Source organism: Mauremys mutica, chromosome 7 (genome assembly GCF_020497125.1).
Source record: "Mauremys mutica isolate MM-2020 ecotype Southern chromosome 7, ASM2049712v1, whole genome shotgun sequence".
In the NCBI taxonomy this organism is placed as follows: domain Eukaryota; kingdom Metazoa; phylum Chordata; order Testudines; family Geoemydidae; genus Mauremys; species Mauremys mutica.
In genome coordinates, this window is record NC_059078.1 from 117,726,484 (window position 1) to 117,743,788 (window position 17,305).

Sequence of the window (17,305 nt, forward strand, 5' to 3'; positions counted from 1 at the left end):
TGTCCTCTGGTACCTCCTGAGGAGGGCTACTTGCTGAATTTATCTTGTCCCATTTTTCAGCTGACAAAGATTTTGTGGGCCTCTGTGTCCATCAACACACCAAGATTAATTAGGTGCTGAGAAGGCTAAAGAGACCTCATTTTTGAAACTTTTCTATAAACCCATGCTGTTGCAACGTTTGGATTTTTGTTTGAGCCACCAAAATAGACCCCTCCTCAGAGGAGGCTCTGACTAGAATAATGTCCAGGGAAGGGTATATCTGTATCCTGTTCTGCCTGAGAAAAACCACCAGAATGAGGACTTTTGTGAGATATAGATGACTGTCTGAAAGCAGCATTTTGTATAGAAAACAACTGATCTCATGAACAAAGCACAGAAATCTCTTGTGTACTTGGTGAACTTGCATATGAAGTTAGGCCTCCTTCAAACTGATTGCTGTAAGGTAATCCCTCTGTCAGATCGCCACCACTATGGACTTTCAGATCTCCATCTTGACTCTGGCCCTTCTTATGGACTTGTTCAGTTTTAGTCCAACAATGCTCTGTCCTCCCTGGATCTCTTGGGTACAAAACCAAGACTGAGTAGTGTTCAGAGAACATCTCCACCTTGGTAATTATCTTGCTGATTTGCAGAAGATGATTTATGGCCTTTGGAATATTTTGCCTTGTTTGTGGATTTAAGGATACTGGAGAAGGGAGAAAACAAAGAATTTTCAAATAGTCTGAATCTTCAATGTACCCTTGTCAAAAGGCATCCAGGATCCATCAGTCTGATATGGAGAAAGATCACTGGTCCTTGAATTTTAATAGTCTCCCCACAGCTGTCGCTCATTGGAATTCTCCAGACTTAGTCAGGCATTGTTTTTAAGTGTTGGAATTTTCATTGCAGGAAGACTGATGATATCTACCCTTTCAAGGCTTAGATTTGCTGTAATCTTAACTTCCATACTTTCAGTAGCCAAGAAAACAAGATTCATACTCATAATAAGGTCAGCTATCCCTTTCCCCAGATTTGGAGTAAGGATGGTTCTGTAAGATCTTTTTTGATTTATTTGAGGATTCCAGCATTACTTTGTCTCGAACAGCTCTCCAAATAAGCCACCTCCTGAATATTTTGAAGACACTAAATATGCTGGAGGTCATGGCATGTGCTGAAAACACCAAGCATCCCTGGTTTCATTGAGATTTTCTTTAATTTTGAACCTAACCAAAACAATTTCTTAACCTTTTTTTTTGGGGGGGGGGGGGGGGGAGGGCAGTCTGGCTGCCAAACTGTCAGTCCAGGCCAGGCCAGGCCTGTCCTGCACAACAGAAAGGAAGATGCAGCCTCAAACGTACAGAACAATGGTCTTTCCATTCTGCAATTATTGGGTTCTTTCAGGAAAAAAATCCTCTTGCATTAGGATAGCAGCATCTTAGACTATCCTATTACTCTGACACTTTGGGAAGAGACAAAATCTCCTTTGCTACAGTGTTAGTTGTAGAATTTTTTGATATACCTGGATACTCTGAGGTTTTGACAGTGTTTCCCATTTGGCCTTAATTACTTTTTCCAAAAAGATGTGAAGGATAATGTATAATTCAGAATATGAATCGACTAGAAAATATTTTGTCATCATTTCTGGACCAAACACCTTTTCTTCCTTGGAGTATTTGCTAATGGGCTCATCCATTAAAATACCTGAAGTATCTAATCACCTTTTGTAACATCTTCTCAAATCACAGTTTGAAAAAGATCCTCTTGCTTTGCTTCATCCTGCTATTTAGATTTTGACTTTAGAGTTCACCTTCCTTCTTGAAGAAAATCCTGATTTTTCTTTTGACTATTCTCCTCTCCGGGACTTGCATTGAACATACTTCCTAGTCTTCTTTTTCTTTGGTGATACACATAAAGATGAGGATGAAAATGAATTAAATGGATGATGAAGATAAAGAAAAATCAGACGCAAAAATTTCTATTCCTTTTATTAATTTTTTTCTTGTGTAAGAGTCCGGTAAGGGGCTCGTCCTTCTCAGGCGCGGCGGGGAGCCAGGGCGCCTCACTACAGGCAGCAATCCGTCTCGGACTCAGACCCCTCAGCAGGGGCTGAGCAAACCAACAGTCTCTAAACAAGGCAGAGTCCCGGCCCTTTAGCAGGGCCTGAGTAAACACAGTGTCTAGAAGCCCAGCCCTGGAGTAGGGCGGGGCAACAAGCAGTCCCAGCTCAGGCCTTTCAACAGGGCTGAGCGCAAACAGTATCTAAGCCCAGGCCCTTGGGCAGGGCAGGGCAGTAGCAGTTCAGGCTCAGGCCTTTCAGCAGGGCTGAGCAAACACAGTATCTAAGGCCTCCTCAGGCCAGGGGGAGGGGGAGTCTGCCACCCTTAGAAGGGTGACAGGGGGAACGCAGGCCCTCCCACTCCACTGCGTTCCAGCCGGGGCCCTAGCAGCGGCAAAGATTCGCTGCAGTCAGTGGGGATCCTGGCCGCAACACACTGACATTGGCTCGGGGTCCCCTGGAGCCAGACTTGGGTCAGCTACCCCCGGGCCAGCTACCCCCGGGCCGCTTCCAGTCTCCCCCTCCCTAGGTACCTGTCTTTCGCCGGCGTCATCCGGTGGGTCCCAGACCATGGGCTCCTCAGGATACCGGGTGGAGGGGAGCTCAGGCGACTCCTCTGCAGGGCCGGCTTTAGGCCTATTCCACCAATTCCCCCGAATCGGGCCCCGTGCCTAAGAGGGCCCCGCGCCCAGTGAGAATCCCTTCCCTGGCTAGAGGTGCCTTTTTAATTTTTACTCACCTGGCGGCGCTCCGGGTCTTCAGCGGCACTTCAGCAGCGGGTCCTTCGCTTACTCTGGGTCTTCAGCGACACTTTGGCAGCGGGTCCTTCAGTGCCGCTGAAGACCTGGAGCGAGTGAAGGACCCACCGCCGAAGGCCACCAAAGACTCAGAGCACCACCCGGTGAGTACAAGCCACACGTGTTTTTCACATGTGTTTTTTTTTTTAAGTCATCCCTGCCAGGGCCCGTCGAAACTGTTGGAATTGGGCCCCGCACTTCCTAAAGCCGGCCCTGCTCCTCTGGATGCCAGGCGGAGGGGAAGCTCAGGCCAGCACTCCTCTGGATACCGGGCCCAGGGAAGCTCAGGCCAGCACTCCTCTGGAAGGCTGGGCCCGGCGGAAGCTCGAGCACCAGCGTCTGTCCTCTCTGGCAGCCACAGCCTAACTGAGCTCTGGGGCCGGGCTTTTATACTTCCTGTCCCGCCCTTTGACTTCCAGGGGGCAGGGACAGGCGGTGGTGGCTCCGCCCACCTCGGTGCCTGGTCTGGCTCATCCTTCTCAGGCTCGGCAGGGAGCCAGAGCACCTCACTACACTTTTCATGGATCAAAACCTTGTAAGCAGAGTTTTTGATGAGTCAAAGAAAATGGTTCTCTCAGAAGAACAGGCCAAAGTTTTTTTCCTATATTTCTGTGGAATTTTTTTGAACCTCTTCCCCCCCTTTTTTAAATTTTACTCTTTAGGGGAGGTTGGGATTGGGAATCTGAGTCAGGTGAGGAGTCCCATGAACCTCCTCTGCTAAATGCATCTCTTTATCATACCCTTTTGAGAGTAGACCATATGCTAGTAAGGGGACACTGAGCGGGTGCCCAGGGCTCCAAGACAGCAGACTTTGAGGTAACAATGCTTTTCATACCAAACCCAAGAGCTACCTAGACCAAGGGATAATTTCTTCCTGATGAGATTCCCTTCTTCTTCCCTATATATGCAGAATTCCTGACTTTCCTGGAGGCTAATGGAAGGAGACAATTTCCTGACTTGGATTGGGGGGGAAGGAGGTGGGAATGATGTGACCTGCATTGCAGGAGGGCATGTCCCTGAAACAGTCTTACTAGTCACTTCTTGTTCTGCGTCTGGCAGATTCAGCTGGGCCCGCCTACAGTTTCCCTGTGCCAGGATGCTGTCTTTTGATGTGTCTGCCTCTGGTGGCCAAAGAGCTCTCCATTTTTCCTCCATCCTTCAAGACATTTGCAGTCTGGCTGTCAAACTCCCTGCTAGTGGGGAACTAGCTCCTGGGTCAGAATAAGGCCACCAAAGCGAAACAATTTCCAACCCAGAGGATGAGGCAGCTGGAAAACAAGGCACAAACTTATTGCAGGGATGCAGAACAGGCGTAGCCTTGGTCTCCTGTCTGGACCTCTCCCCATCATTCTCATAGCCCGTTACTTGAGCAGTTGGGAGTGGCACTGTATGAGAAACTGCATCTTCATATTTTGGGTTTTGTTTTCCCAGTCTCTCTTGCAGCAGGTGCTGGATTCCACTTCCCTGCCAATAGCTACTGGAGGCAGAACAAACCCAAAACTGAGGGGAGGGGTCTCTGGAAAGTGGGGGCTAGTTTCTTGTCTGCCATCCAATAAGCTTTGATTCTGTAGCAGTAAGGGGCAGACAGGCAATGACCCATACTGACAATCTGTGGATTTAGCCATGAGAGAGAATAGGGGCATCAAGCACTCAAACTGCAACTGCTATAAGGAAATATTGCACTGTAAGTATTAGTTTAGAATCAGTTCAGCATTAAACAATATATTTTGGGTCAGTTCAACAAATAAAAAAAAATCACTTTTTTTGTTCACACAAGGCAGAAAAAAATAATTCTGTCAAGTGGCCACACAAGAAAGCTAAACTCTGTGCCATAGGATCCTGCTGTTTTCAGCCTCTTCCAGACTCACAGATATTCACCAGTCTTCACCAGGTATTGTAAGCTTCAAGTTGCATGCAGCCCTTATTCTGGGGGAATAAACTAGGAGCCCTAACTCAATTTCCCCTCCTTCTGGTCCCACCTTCTTCCACTGGAACCAGTGGTGAGCTTGAGCCGGTTCGCACCGGTTCACATAAACCGGTTGTTAAATTTAGCAGCCCTTTTAGAACCGGTTGTTCCAGGACAACCGGTTCTATAAGGGCTTTATTTAACAAAAGCTCAGGCCCAAGCTCACTTCCCCATCCTCTCCTGCTCCGCCCCCCTTCTCCTCCTCCTCCCCTGCTTCCCGCGAATCAGATGTTCGCAGGAAGCCTGAACAGGCAAGCAGGCAGGCAAGTATGCTGGGGCGCGGGGGGGGGAGGGGAGGTGTGGCTGGCTCAACAGCTCCCTCCAGCACAGCTCCTGGTCCCGGAGCGCGGCTCCCTCCAGCCTGGCACCCCCCCAGCCGAGCGCCCCCAGCCCCAGCCTGGTCCCGGCCCCCGCCGAGAGCCCCCAGCTTCGGCTCCACAGCTCCAGCCCGGCCCCCGCGGTTGTGGCTCCAGCCCGGCTTGGGCCTTGCGGCGCCGGCGCTGGTCCTGGCGCTGCAGCTCCGGCCGGTCCCGGGCTCCAGTGCTTGCTCCGGCCCAGCCGATCCCGGACGCCGGTGCTGGGCCCGGCCCCGCGGTTGCGGCTCCGGCCTGGCTGGTCCTGGGCACTGGTGCTGGGTCCGGCCCTGCGGTTGTGGCTCCAGCCCGGCCGGTCCCAGGCACTGGTGCTGGGCCCGTGCCCGCGGCTCCAGCCCGCGGCTCCAGCCCAGGCCCCGCAGCGCTGGCACCAGTGTTGGCTCCGGCCTGGCCGGCCCCGGGCACCGGTGCTAGTCCCGGCCCCCGCGGTTGCGGCTCCGGCCCAGCTCAGGCCCCGCAGCGCCAGTGCCAGTGCTGGCCCTGGTGCCGTAGCTCCGGCCCAGCCCAGCTCGGGCCCCACAGTGCCGGTGCTGGTCCCGCCGGAGCGGCTCCAGGCAGCGCTGTAAGAGAGCAGGGAGAGGGTGTTGGAAGAGGGCAGGGGAGTTTGGGGGGGGGGGGGGGGGAGGGTCGATAGGGGTGGGGCAGTCAGAGGGAAGGGAACAGGGGGACTGAATGGGGGCAAGGGTCCTGGGGAGACAGTCAGGAAGGAGCAGGGGTTGGATGAGGGGGCAGTCAGGGACAGGGAGAAGGGGTGGTTGGATGGGGCAGGGGTCTCAGGGGGCAATCAGGAATGAGAGGAGGGGTTGGATGGGGCAGCAGGGGGTAGTCAGGGGGTCAGGGAAGGGGGGTGGATGGGGCAGGGATCCCAGGGTGCATCAAAGAACGCGGAGGGTTGGATTGGGTATGAGGCCCGGGGGGAGGGGGCGGCCACAACCCCCCCCTCCCCCGGGGTGAGGAGGAGGGAACCTGTTGTTAATATTTTGGCAGCTCATCACTGCCTGGAACCTTCAGGTGCTTTTTGTTAAAAAGAAAATAGTATATATAATTGTAACTTCCTATTTTTGCATAAACGATTATGTTAACACTTTTACTTTAGAATGACCTGTATATATTCACTTACGGCCATTATGCATCTGTTGACAGAAAAAGTCTTCTGGCGTTTGAATATGGGCAACTACACCAGAAAATGTATCTCCCACGGATACGGAAACAACCTTTATGGCTAAATCACTATTCTGAACCAGTTCATCTTCAGCTGTTTTTTCTCTTTCTCCCTCAGAATCCTTTTGTAACACAGTACCTGAGGAAATACAAACATAATAGGAGAAGCTATTTTACTGAGTGAATATTCTAATAAGAAAACACACCACATCACCGTCAACGGTGAACTGAAGCTAGTTCCACTGTCCAACATCTTAAGTAACAGTTTGAAACAGAGGGCAACCTAACTTCACCATTATCTCCACACCATCCAAAATAGGAAAAGATATCATTCCCAAATTTCAGATCAATTTGTCAAAAGCATGACTGGTTTACTCACCTGTATCTGGGTTAATTTTCTTAGTTTCTTTCCTCTTCGGACTCAATTCATGCCCCATTTCGAGAAGTATTTTATCTAGGTGTTTCCCTAAAACACATATTTATGAAAATTAAACTAATTTAACATACAAAGGCAGTCTCAGACTAGTTTTTTAAATCGTGTTTTCTGAACACACTCTCTAAACTACTAACCCTGGAAAATCTGACCTAGAATATTTCTATTTTACTTGTTGGTCAAGCATCTAGCATGCCATGGGTGTTGAACAACATTTTTATATAGATATATATATATATATATATATATACACACACACACACACACACACACACAAGTCTCTGAGTAGTACGACTACTCAGAAGCTTCCTAAAAACACCCATTTCTCAAATATTATTGCCTTGCTAATTTCACTTGACCAAAATATCTATAACAATCGTTACTGAATTTATCATCATGCCAGGACTCTATAGTTAAGGCAGGATTCAGCCTCTCCAGATCTTCCCCAAACTTACAGAACTTTGAGTACAGAATGAGGTCTGAGAATTTACAAGTAAATCCATTAGCTTATGAGTTAATTAAAAAGTGGGTCCTTTAAGCTCTTCAGTGTCTGACAGTCTCTTCTCTTTGTCCCAAATGAGAAGAACACTACAAATACTTCAAACTCTCAAATAGACAAAATTAATTTTATCTCATGCACAACTTATATTTGAAGAAGTTGGGTTATAATTAAGCTAAGTTATTAACAATCGTATCTGTTATGATTATACGGGCTACTGCCAGGCTCAGATAACTTAAGTGGGACCACTGTAATTCAATCAGCATTCTTCCTTTATAGCTAACAATTCTATTTGCTATCGTTATTCAATAGCATGCAGGAAACTAGCTGCATGTCAAAAGTTCTCATTGTTAAGTTAACTGGCTCAAATATCACTACTCTTTAAAGGCTCTGTGGCTGCAGGCATAGTATGGACATCAGTGACTAAAAGACTAGATCGGGGTGGCTAACCTGAGCCTGAGAACGAGCCAGAATTTACCAATGTACATTGCCAAAGAGCCAAGTAATGTGTCAGCAGGCCCCCATCAGCTCCCCCCGCCCCCACTCCCCGCGCCTCCCTCCCACTGGCAGCTCCGCCGATCAGCACGTCCCCATCCCTGCACCTCCTGATCAGCTGTTTCATGGCGTGCAGGAGGCTCAGGGGGAAAGAGCGAGGGTGTGACAGGTTCAGGGGAGGGGACGGGAAATGATGGAGTGGGGGCAGGGCCTGTGGCAGAGCTGGGGGTTGAAGAGTGAGCAACCCCCCCCCACTCAGCACATTGGAAAGTTGGAGCCTATAGCTCCAGTCCCAGAATCGGTGCCTATACAAGAAGCCGCATATTAACTTCTGAATAACCTCATGTGGCTCTGGAGCCACAGGTTGGCCACCTCTGGACTAGATGGTACCACTGCCTTAACTTCATGGCACACCAGCACAGCACTGCACACCAAAGCAGCAGCACAACAGGGACCCTAAAAGAGCGGGTACAATAGACCTGAGCTCTCCCTGCCTCCCCTCTTCACATAGCACTGGTTTCACAAAGAGCTCTCAAAACCAATAAATTAATTGCAAACCTAGGTCCAGATCCACTAGTATATCTCAGCTGTTATAGCAATGCAAGGCTGGGTTTACAGCTGCTTAACTGGCCAATACACTCGGGCTGCTTCATGCTACTCTTCTCTACGGAGGACTACGTCCTTAACATGTAAAGATTTAAGGCTGGTATTATGTCTTCAAATAATTAGAAATATCATGTAGTAGCATTGGGTGGGGGGGATTCTTGTTTAGTTTAGTATGTAATCTTAAATAAATTTTTAAAAAATAAGTAGTCTCCCAGGAGGGGAAAACAAAATCTCTTAGAAGCTGGGTTTAAGGTTGAGAGTATGTATCCGTAATTTAAGGATTTTTAAAAAAAAAAATTTCAAGCCATGCATTAAAAACTCAATAATTAAAAGAAATCCAAACATGTTAAGCTAAGCAATGCAGAGTTTAGGGATTCAAACAACCTTAAGTCTGCCCTGTAGCGATGGCTTGAGGGGAAACATAAAATCAGATATGTCTTTGAGAATTCATTTAATGTACACTAGGACCACAGAAACTAAGACACATTAGTCACAGCCATATTATTACTATATAACATCACTACAGGACAGAGTTACAGTTGTTCCTGGAAAAGGCAACTACCTCTAAGTAAACAGAGTGAAAATTTTTTTTACTATTACAGTAAGAAAAAAAATGTAAGGAAATAACCCCAAGTCACTACATGCCAGTATACAAGAGCACTATAAAAACTAGCACCATATAGGAAGAAAATTAACAAGATAATTTAGAAAGTCTGGATAATAAAAAAAAAAAGTTCACTGTTGAAGCATTTAAGTTTATAAAAGGTAGTCAAAGCATGAGACTAAGCCAATCAAGACACACAACTTCTGAAAACAAAGATCTCTATTGCAGCAATTCAAATGTCTAAAACTAGAAAACTAAACATTTTAGGTAAAAAGTGTGAGATCTCATTTCTGTAGAGCGCTTTAAGGCAGTGTTTCCCAAACTTGGGATGCCGCTTGTTTAGGGAAAGCCCCTGGTGGGCCGGGCTGGTTTGTTTACCTGCCGCGTCCACTGGGAGCCGCAATCAGCCGAACCTAAACAAGCGGCGTCCCAAGTTTGGGAAACACTGCTTTAAGGGAACAGAAATGAGAATCACAACAGACAATTTTGAAGATATTTCCCTGAACAATCAAACCTATCTTACCAGAACCTGGCAGGACAACATCTACAGCGAAACAAGTCATCATCTCCTCCTGTAATAGGTCAACAACAGTCACCGAACAGTACTGTCCCACGAGCAGAGGGGTAATAATGCTAACACAGTCTTTGTTCCATTCGCCTTGTTTTGGAGCAACATTAGCAACACAACACTTAATGGCCTGAAAGAGAGGACCATAAAGAATACATTTTTTAAGAAAATAAAATTAGGGCTTGCAAAATTTTTGGTTTGCAAGCAACAGTCACTGGTTCTTATTTTTGTTTTTGCACTCAAGTCAATGAGGTCCATATTAACGATTCAAGCTCTTTACATAAGGTACTACGGTTACTGGGGAACTAAGTGACAATATATTGTAATTCTTGTTCCTGTTCTTTCCCTGCCTCCACTGTTATCCTCATTCATTGTGCTATACACATTGTGCCAGACCCTACAATAAGTGCAGACGTGTCTTCAAGACCTAGTGTGCACACCAGAAGTGGAGTATATATGGACATGTACCCCATGTAAAAGACTGCCCTTGCGCCTCCCCTTCCCCTCCGTCCTTCAGTTCTTTCACAGGAACAGAATCCAGGTGCTATAGAACTTCACAGGAGAAGGCGGGAGGGCAGTGGAATAACATCTCAAAGGGCCAGTTACTGTGGAGCACGTAACTGTTCTCTCTAAAATGACTGTCGATATGTATTCCACTTTTGGTGACTAACAAGCAGTGATCCCAGAGTAGCCACTCTGAGGATTTAAGATAGGTATGCATCTCAGGGAAGCCTGAGTTCCAATCGAGTTGGCTCTTACCTGCATGGGTGGATCTGATCTTGTTAGCTCATAGCATACCTTAGTACAATTAGATACCCACACATTTAGCTTTTGGGTAAATCTTGCCTGAACTTTCATTCTATCTGCAAATGCTACAAATAGTCTCAAGGAGTCTGAAAGGCTTGATCCTGTCAAGGTAAAATGAAAGAGCCCTACAAACACCAAATGTGTACTTTCTAGCTTCTCTTTGTAGTGGACCTTAAAAAACAGGCAGATAAATCATCTGATTTAAATGGAAGGCTACCACTGACAGGGAAAAAAATGTAGCACGAGGCCTTAGGGTACTGTGTCCTAACGGAATATGGTAAGACGGAAAAGACATAAAAGAGCCTGAATTTCAAACTTTTGAGTTGATGTTATAGCCACTTCAGTTATGTCTGCACAGCAGCTAGCAGGTGCAAATCCTTTCACATGCAAGCTCTACTCAAGTTAGCATGCTAAAAATAGCAGTGTGGCTGTGTTGGCACAGGTGCTGGCTTGGGCTAGCTGCCAGAGTACATATCCACGGGGTCGTGGATTGTATGCGGGCAGCTAGCCTAAGTCACCACCCAGGTTGCTACAGTCACACTGGGTTTTTACATCTCCTAGCTACTATGTAGACATATAAGGCCCTCTTCAGAGATGGATGATAGAGTGAGCAAGAGTGACCATGATGAGAGGGACTCAAAAAGGAAAACCCATTAACCCAGTTAAGACTACACTGGGATCTCAGGAAGGAGAGGGCTCTGGGACTGGGGGAAAATAAGAGCCTTAAGGAACCTAGCTACTGTGGGGAAGGAGAATATGGCGTGACTCCCGGGTGAGGGGATGGTGAGCTGATATTGCTCAGTGTACTCCCATTGAACAGACTGATAGCCCTAAGATAGTGAGAGTGCATTGTCCACAATGGCAAGAACAGAAGTCTTTAGAGGACATAAATGGCATTGCTCTGCCCAAACAAGGCATCTTTTCCACTTGGCTGCATATATTAGACTAGTAGAGTCTTTTCTGAACTAGTATGCTCTGACCTCTTTAGCAAGCCAGCATCCACCCCATCAAGCGCAACAAAGCTGGCTCCAGATGTAGAAAGTGTCCTTCATTCTGGGAGATTATAATAGTTAAAAGATGAGGATATCTGTGGCTGAGTGGACAAGTTCATGAGGTCCCAGTACTGGAACTGACTGTGCTGGTTTTAATGATCACCACCGCTGAATCCTACAATGCGGTTTCTGAAAACCCTTGGTATTAATGGTATCAGTAGATAAGCCTAGATTATTCCTGAAGTCCCCAAGTTGAGGAAAGCACTTGTCACAGAACCTGGCTCAGACCTTCCCCTTTGAGCAAAACAGCTGACATTAATCCTTGAGGCGAATAGATCTACAGTCAGGTGATCCCACTTACAGAAAAATGTTCTGGATGACAGAGTCCATGACAGTCCATCTGTGGTTTGCTTGTGAACTGTCTGTGGAGATGGTCCTAGGACATTTTATAATTCTGGCAGAAGCAGAGCTACTGAAATGATTTGGTGACAAATGCACCGGTTCCAAAAACAGATTCCTGGTAAAGAGGAAATGATCATGTTCCTCCCTGTCTTACAAAACATTACTACATTGCTGTTGTATTGAGTGCTGTGACCTGGACTGTTAAACCTCACAGAGTGGGAAGGGATAGCTGTGAATGCTAGACCAATAGCTCTGATTTTTGATCTATATAATAAGATTCCAACATTTTAACTCTGAAACCTACGTCTTGAGTCAGCATGAAGTGATGAACAGCGACAGCATACTTGAGAGCTTTTTGTTTAGAATATCATAAGGTGCAATCATTACTGGGATTCACTGTCTGTTACCATCTACTCTAAGTTCTCAGTCATTTTTGGCTTTTTAAAAAACAAAACAAAACATGGCTTTATGAATGACAATTGTATGACAGGATAGGTTATCAGCAAGTATATTTATATGAAGGTGAGTCTCATGGGAAATCCAGAGGTCTTGGGTCTGAAGATGTCCCAGGGGAGTTCCCCACCCAAAACACGGAAGCATGTGTCATGAGCATCTTGGTAGGAAGCTATGGGCAAAACAGTACTCCCCCCTTGCACATCTGGAAAGGGTGCTTCCCCCAATTTAAATGAGAGCTTCTCAAGAAACCTATACTTGAAGTTTTGAGGGGAAGGAAGGAAGGAGAGGCCTTTGTATTTAGGGGTGCATATTTTGCCATCCCTGTGAAAAACTGCCCAAATGTGGCCAAGTTTTAAGTCTCTGGGGGGGGGGGGGGAAAAGAGTCACAGCTCCTCATACATGTCCAGAAGAAACTTCAGATTTTTGCAGCTAAAATCCCCACAATTTCATCCACATTGGGTATGCTCAACAGTGTTGATGAACCACATGGGTATCAATATGATGCCAAGAGATGGAATTTGTTTTTCAAGTTTGCTTTTTAAAAATCTGGGAAATTACACACACACAAAGCCATTTAAAAAGAACATTAAGGTTGCAAAGTCAAGTGCCCAAAAGAAAGGAAACACCAGAATTAAAGGTGGCTTTTGCAATTTAAATTTAGTCCTGTTGTATATATGTATTGTAACAGTCCTTATTTATGATCACATATCATTTTGCCTCACAGGATTCTTTCTTCATCCAATGCACAGAGTGGACCTGCTCTAAGGATACAGAGCTGCATAGTAAAGGAGACTGTCTTGTCCATGAAACCATCTCTGTGCAGAAGACCCAGGAGCTTTGGGCAAAGACTGACTGATGTCTCCTGGTTCCACGACACTGTGGAAGTCAGTCTCCGCAGCTTGTCACAGCTTTCCTTAAATTAGCTCCAAAGGCTGGGATGCCAGCAGCGAACACCACACAGAAGAAATCTGGCACAAGGGTAGAAGAGGCATAGCTAAAACCCAGAGCTTCATGGGCAAGTCAGAACTACCTCAATTTTCAGGAAGAGAACCAGCCCAAATGTCATGGAAATGGGAGAAGACAAGGTCCAAAATACAGCTTAAATAGCCCATGGTGTATATGTTAGGTAAGAAGAGAATTTTTTATTGCCGTCATTCTTTACCTAATTGCTGGGAAGTTTACAGCTGGCATTGAAATCATTTACAGAATGGATGGAAAGCTGTTCAGGCTTAGCAGGCTGAAAGCCAAGAGTAAGATTTCTACATCTATTGTGGAACTTCAGCATGCTGATGACAACGCAATCTTTCCCCCACTCTGAGAAAGATCTTCAAACTATCTTGAATGTGATTGCTGATGCTTACGCATGTCTTAGTTTCACTCTTAATATCAAGAAGACTAAATTACTCTATCAGCCCTCTCCAAAAGAGGTATTACATGCCTCATCTATCAAAAAAATCAATGGAGTAGCACAGGAGACTGTCGATCACTTCCTCTACCTTGGAAGTATCTTTCATCCCAGGCAGATATTGATGCAGAAACTCAACATTGCCTGAGCTGTGCCAGTGTAGCTTTTTCTCATTTACGGCACAGGGTTTTTGAAGATCACAACATTCAAACAGACATCAAGCTTCTTGTTTATCAAGCCATTATTCTCCCAACCCTGTTGTCTGGTCCGAAAATTGGACAACTGATAGACACCTCTTGAAAGTCCTTGAGAGGCACCATCAATGCTGCCTTCGTAAGATCCTGAAGATCAAATGGGAAGAGGGGTGCACCAATATTAGTGTTCTGGAAGAGGCAAAGACCACCAGTATCAAGCCAATGGTTATCCATCAGCAATTCCACTGGACTGGTCACATTGTCCAGATGACAGACCATCGCCTCCCAAAACAGGTCCTTTTCTCTCAGCTGAAAGAAGGATACAGTAACATGGGTGGACAATGGAAGCGTTATAAGGACTTGCTGAAGGAAAACCTAAAAAAGCGTAATATTGACATTGACACGTGGGAGACACTTGCCAGGATCACTTAAAATGGAGTGAAATCCTACGTGATGGTCCCCTGCATTTTGAACTTGATCGCCGACAAGTTGAACAGGACAAGAGATGCAGGAGGAAGGAGAGACTGGCTCCCAGTCATGGTCAACAGCTTTCAGGCTCAGCAGGAGGCATCTGCCCTCATTGTAATAGAACTGGTGGTTCAAGGATTGGCCTTATTAGCCACCTGAGGACCCATAACTCCCATGGAAAATGATCATACTCGGTAATGAGTGACTGCCCATCATATGTTAGGTGTATGGGGATAGAGCACCAGTTTGAGATCTCAGTATAAATTTTCAAGTGAAAATGAATTTGGTGGACTCATTCCAGATAGCAAATTAACATTTGTCCAAACACTACAGCCACCAAGCAGTCTAAAATGATTAGCAATCTGTAAAGGTTCAAAGAAAAAATATTTCACGAATGCTTCAGCATTAGGTGAGATGTGTGGGTGACAGTATGTTAGATGATGGGCAAATTAGCTGGTGTTATTTGAGCTTTAACAAGCACTGCTTGGAGAAGGTTCTATTGTCTAGCCTGCTCTGGGTGGCACATCTGCCATGAACGGAAATATGCAGAGGCCAAAATTCTCTAATAATTTTTGACAAATTTTTAATTACCACATTTACTTACTCATGCTAACACTTTCAACACTTGCATATTTTTCTATCACAAGCTTCACAAAATCAAAACTTTGAATTACTAATAGTAATTGAATCATTAGTAGGCATACAATTCTGTCATGGTGGTCACCATCATCATGGAATCCAGGAATTTTGCCATTTACTTCAACTCCACCATGAAAGCTCACCACCATCACAGAACCACGAATTATGACATTTATCCAGCTGCCATGCATTAACACCTCATTAGTTCACTTTGATCTAGTCCTCTTTGAATGCCACTGCCCCCAGTAATCTCCCCCCAACTCACTCAATCCCATTATCCCTCAACCCCCTCGATCCCTGACCCCACTCTGGGCCCAGTCCCCCACACCCCAGCTTGTCACCGGGGGAAGAGTGATCAGGATGAGATGCAGCGGGCTTGAGCTGATCTCTGCAGAGCAACTGGCCAGAGCCATGCTTTTCCTGCTAGGACGAAGGGGCTTCTCCAGACTAGGCTCTTGGAGACTGGGACCTGCCAAGTGAAGCACCAAGCATGGGTAGCAGGTCCCAGCAACCAGCTAGGGAGGGAGATAGGAAAAGGGGGGAGAAATTGAGGTCCACGGGACCTACAAAAAGGAAGAAATGGGAGCTGCCACCACAGGGAACCCAGCCCTGCCCTTCTAGGAGATCTACATTGAGTGGAAGAGAGGTCAGGGTATCTCCCTCCCCCGCATTCAAGCACTGATTAAGTTAGCTGGTTCAATTTGATCTAGTCCTGTTTCAAAGAGGAAACAGGACTAGATCAAATTGAACCAACTAACTGTTAATCATAGACTCTTTGAATTTTCAAAACAAGCTAACTGCTAATGCATGGCAGCTGGGTGCACAAGGTTGCCATGATCATATGGTGAAGTCATCTATTTTTTTACTGTGACTATGCCATGAATTATGTGTAATTGTACCATGACAACATCATATCCCTAATCATTATAAAAGGAACGATACCAAACTACCCTTGCAATATTATCTTTTTACAAAATGTTGTAGTAACTGCAATTATAGCATGTCACTAGAAACAGTGATTTAATTGACAACTGTTCATTTTAAATACAACTTTTGCTCACCCAACTAGCTGTTAGAAGTTAAAAAGAAATACTCACACAGGGAGGAAACAGTTCAATGTCTTTGTGGAGTGGTTTAATCCAATCTAGTGGAGCATTTTCTCCATTGCCATAATCGATATATAACACTTGTGCTTTCTTCTGCAAGATATCCACCTTTTTTACCAGTACTCTGTTCCAGGTCTACACGTGAACAAATGATATTCTGGATGTAAAAACACAACTACACACTCATTATATTCTCCACAAAAGGAATAAGTTCAGGAATTACTTTTATTCCACCACGTTGGCAACAAACTAAAAAATATTGATCAGTTCTGAAGAACAAAAGACTCATCGTATAGCAATCGTTTTAGGCAAAAAGCCATCTGAAAAAGAATTAGTTCTGTCACTAAGACAAGGTTCATTTCAAAGCAAAAAAACATTCAGGATTCACAGCAAGTCTGCACCAAAGAAATTTCCACCTCCTTCCCCCAAGACAGACACCACGTATCATTACAGTGCTTCTAACAGCTTAAGAGTCTGGTAGCACTGAGAGAAAGAAGAAGAAGAAGGAGGAAAGAAGAAAGTGTAGGAGATGAAGAAGGGGAGGAATAAGTTGTTTTACTAACAACAAAACTGCTGTCAGGCAAGTCAGGCCACACACCAGGTAAGACTCAGAAGTAAATGGGGAGGGTCAAATGACCTGCACAAAGGTTAAAAAAATTGAGGTATAGCCCTTATTTGCAGGTTGTCCCTTTGTACCAATAGCAAGATAGTCCATCCTGGTAAGTATTTTGACTTGCTTAGGGTCTGTTTGAAAAAAAAACAAAACAACAAAAACTTAAAAAAAAATTACATGAAAATGATCTGCTCTTGGACAAAGAAAACTCTCTCAAAAGACAAGAATTTCTACAAAGCTGGAATTCAGAATGTGCAAGAGTACAGTATAAGCTACACCCACTTTCCAAATGCTACAACAGATTCATCACTCAATGCAAGTGCTGATAACAATGGGAGTTACATGCAACACAAAACAGAATATATAAAACTGAGTGAACACACACAATTTATAAGTATTTAAAACATTTAGATATTTACAATCCCACATTCTTTTAAAAATGTTTACCAGGCCCCAAATAAAAGAAAGTTACCTGATCCAGAGAATATTTTGCAACACAAACTTCCCCTTTGATAGGAATATATTCCTCTTGGTTAACAATATTTGCATAACAATCTTTCAGTTTCACAGTAAGTTTGTTGATATGTTCTAAAACTTCTGAAGAATAGACCTGTATGTAAAATTCACTTGGGTTCCTGAATTCCGTGACTGTACCCTAAAAAGAAAAGCCATGGTACTGAAGTAT

General features: G+C 45.2%; 1 protein-coding gene across 2 annotated transcripts in view; it reads right to left on the minus strand.

Moving 5' to 3' along the window:
* TDRD1 (tudor domain containing 1) overlaps positions 1-17,305 on the minus strand; it is a 59,441-nt gene that overhangs the window by 25,129 nt on the left and 17,007 nt on the right. For both annotated transcript variants that reach the window (XM_045025325.1, XM_045025327.1), the window contains exons 9-13: positions 17,093-17,275; positions 15,999-16,142; positions 9,494-9,668; positions 6,713-6,799; positions 6,293-6,472 (exon numbers count right to left, since the gene is read on the minus strand). In XM_045025325.1, the coding sequence (XP_044881260.1) occupies positions 6,293-6,472; positions 6,713-6,799; positions 9,494-9,668; positions 15,999-16,142; positions 17,093-17,275 (769 nt within the window). The remainder of the gene's footprint in view (positions 1-6,292; positions 6,473-6,712; positions 6,800-9,493; positions 9,669-15,998; positions 16,143-17,092; positions 17,276-17,305) is intronic.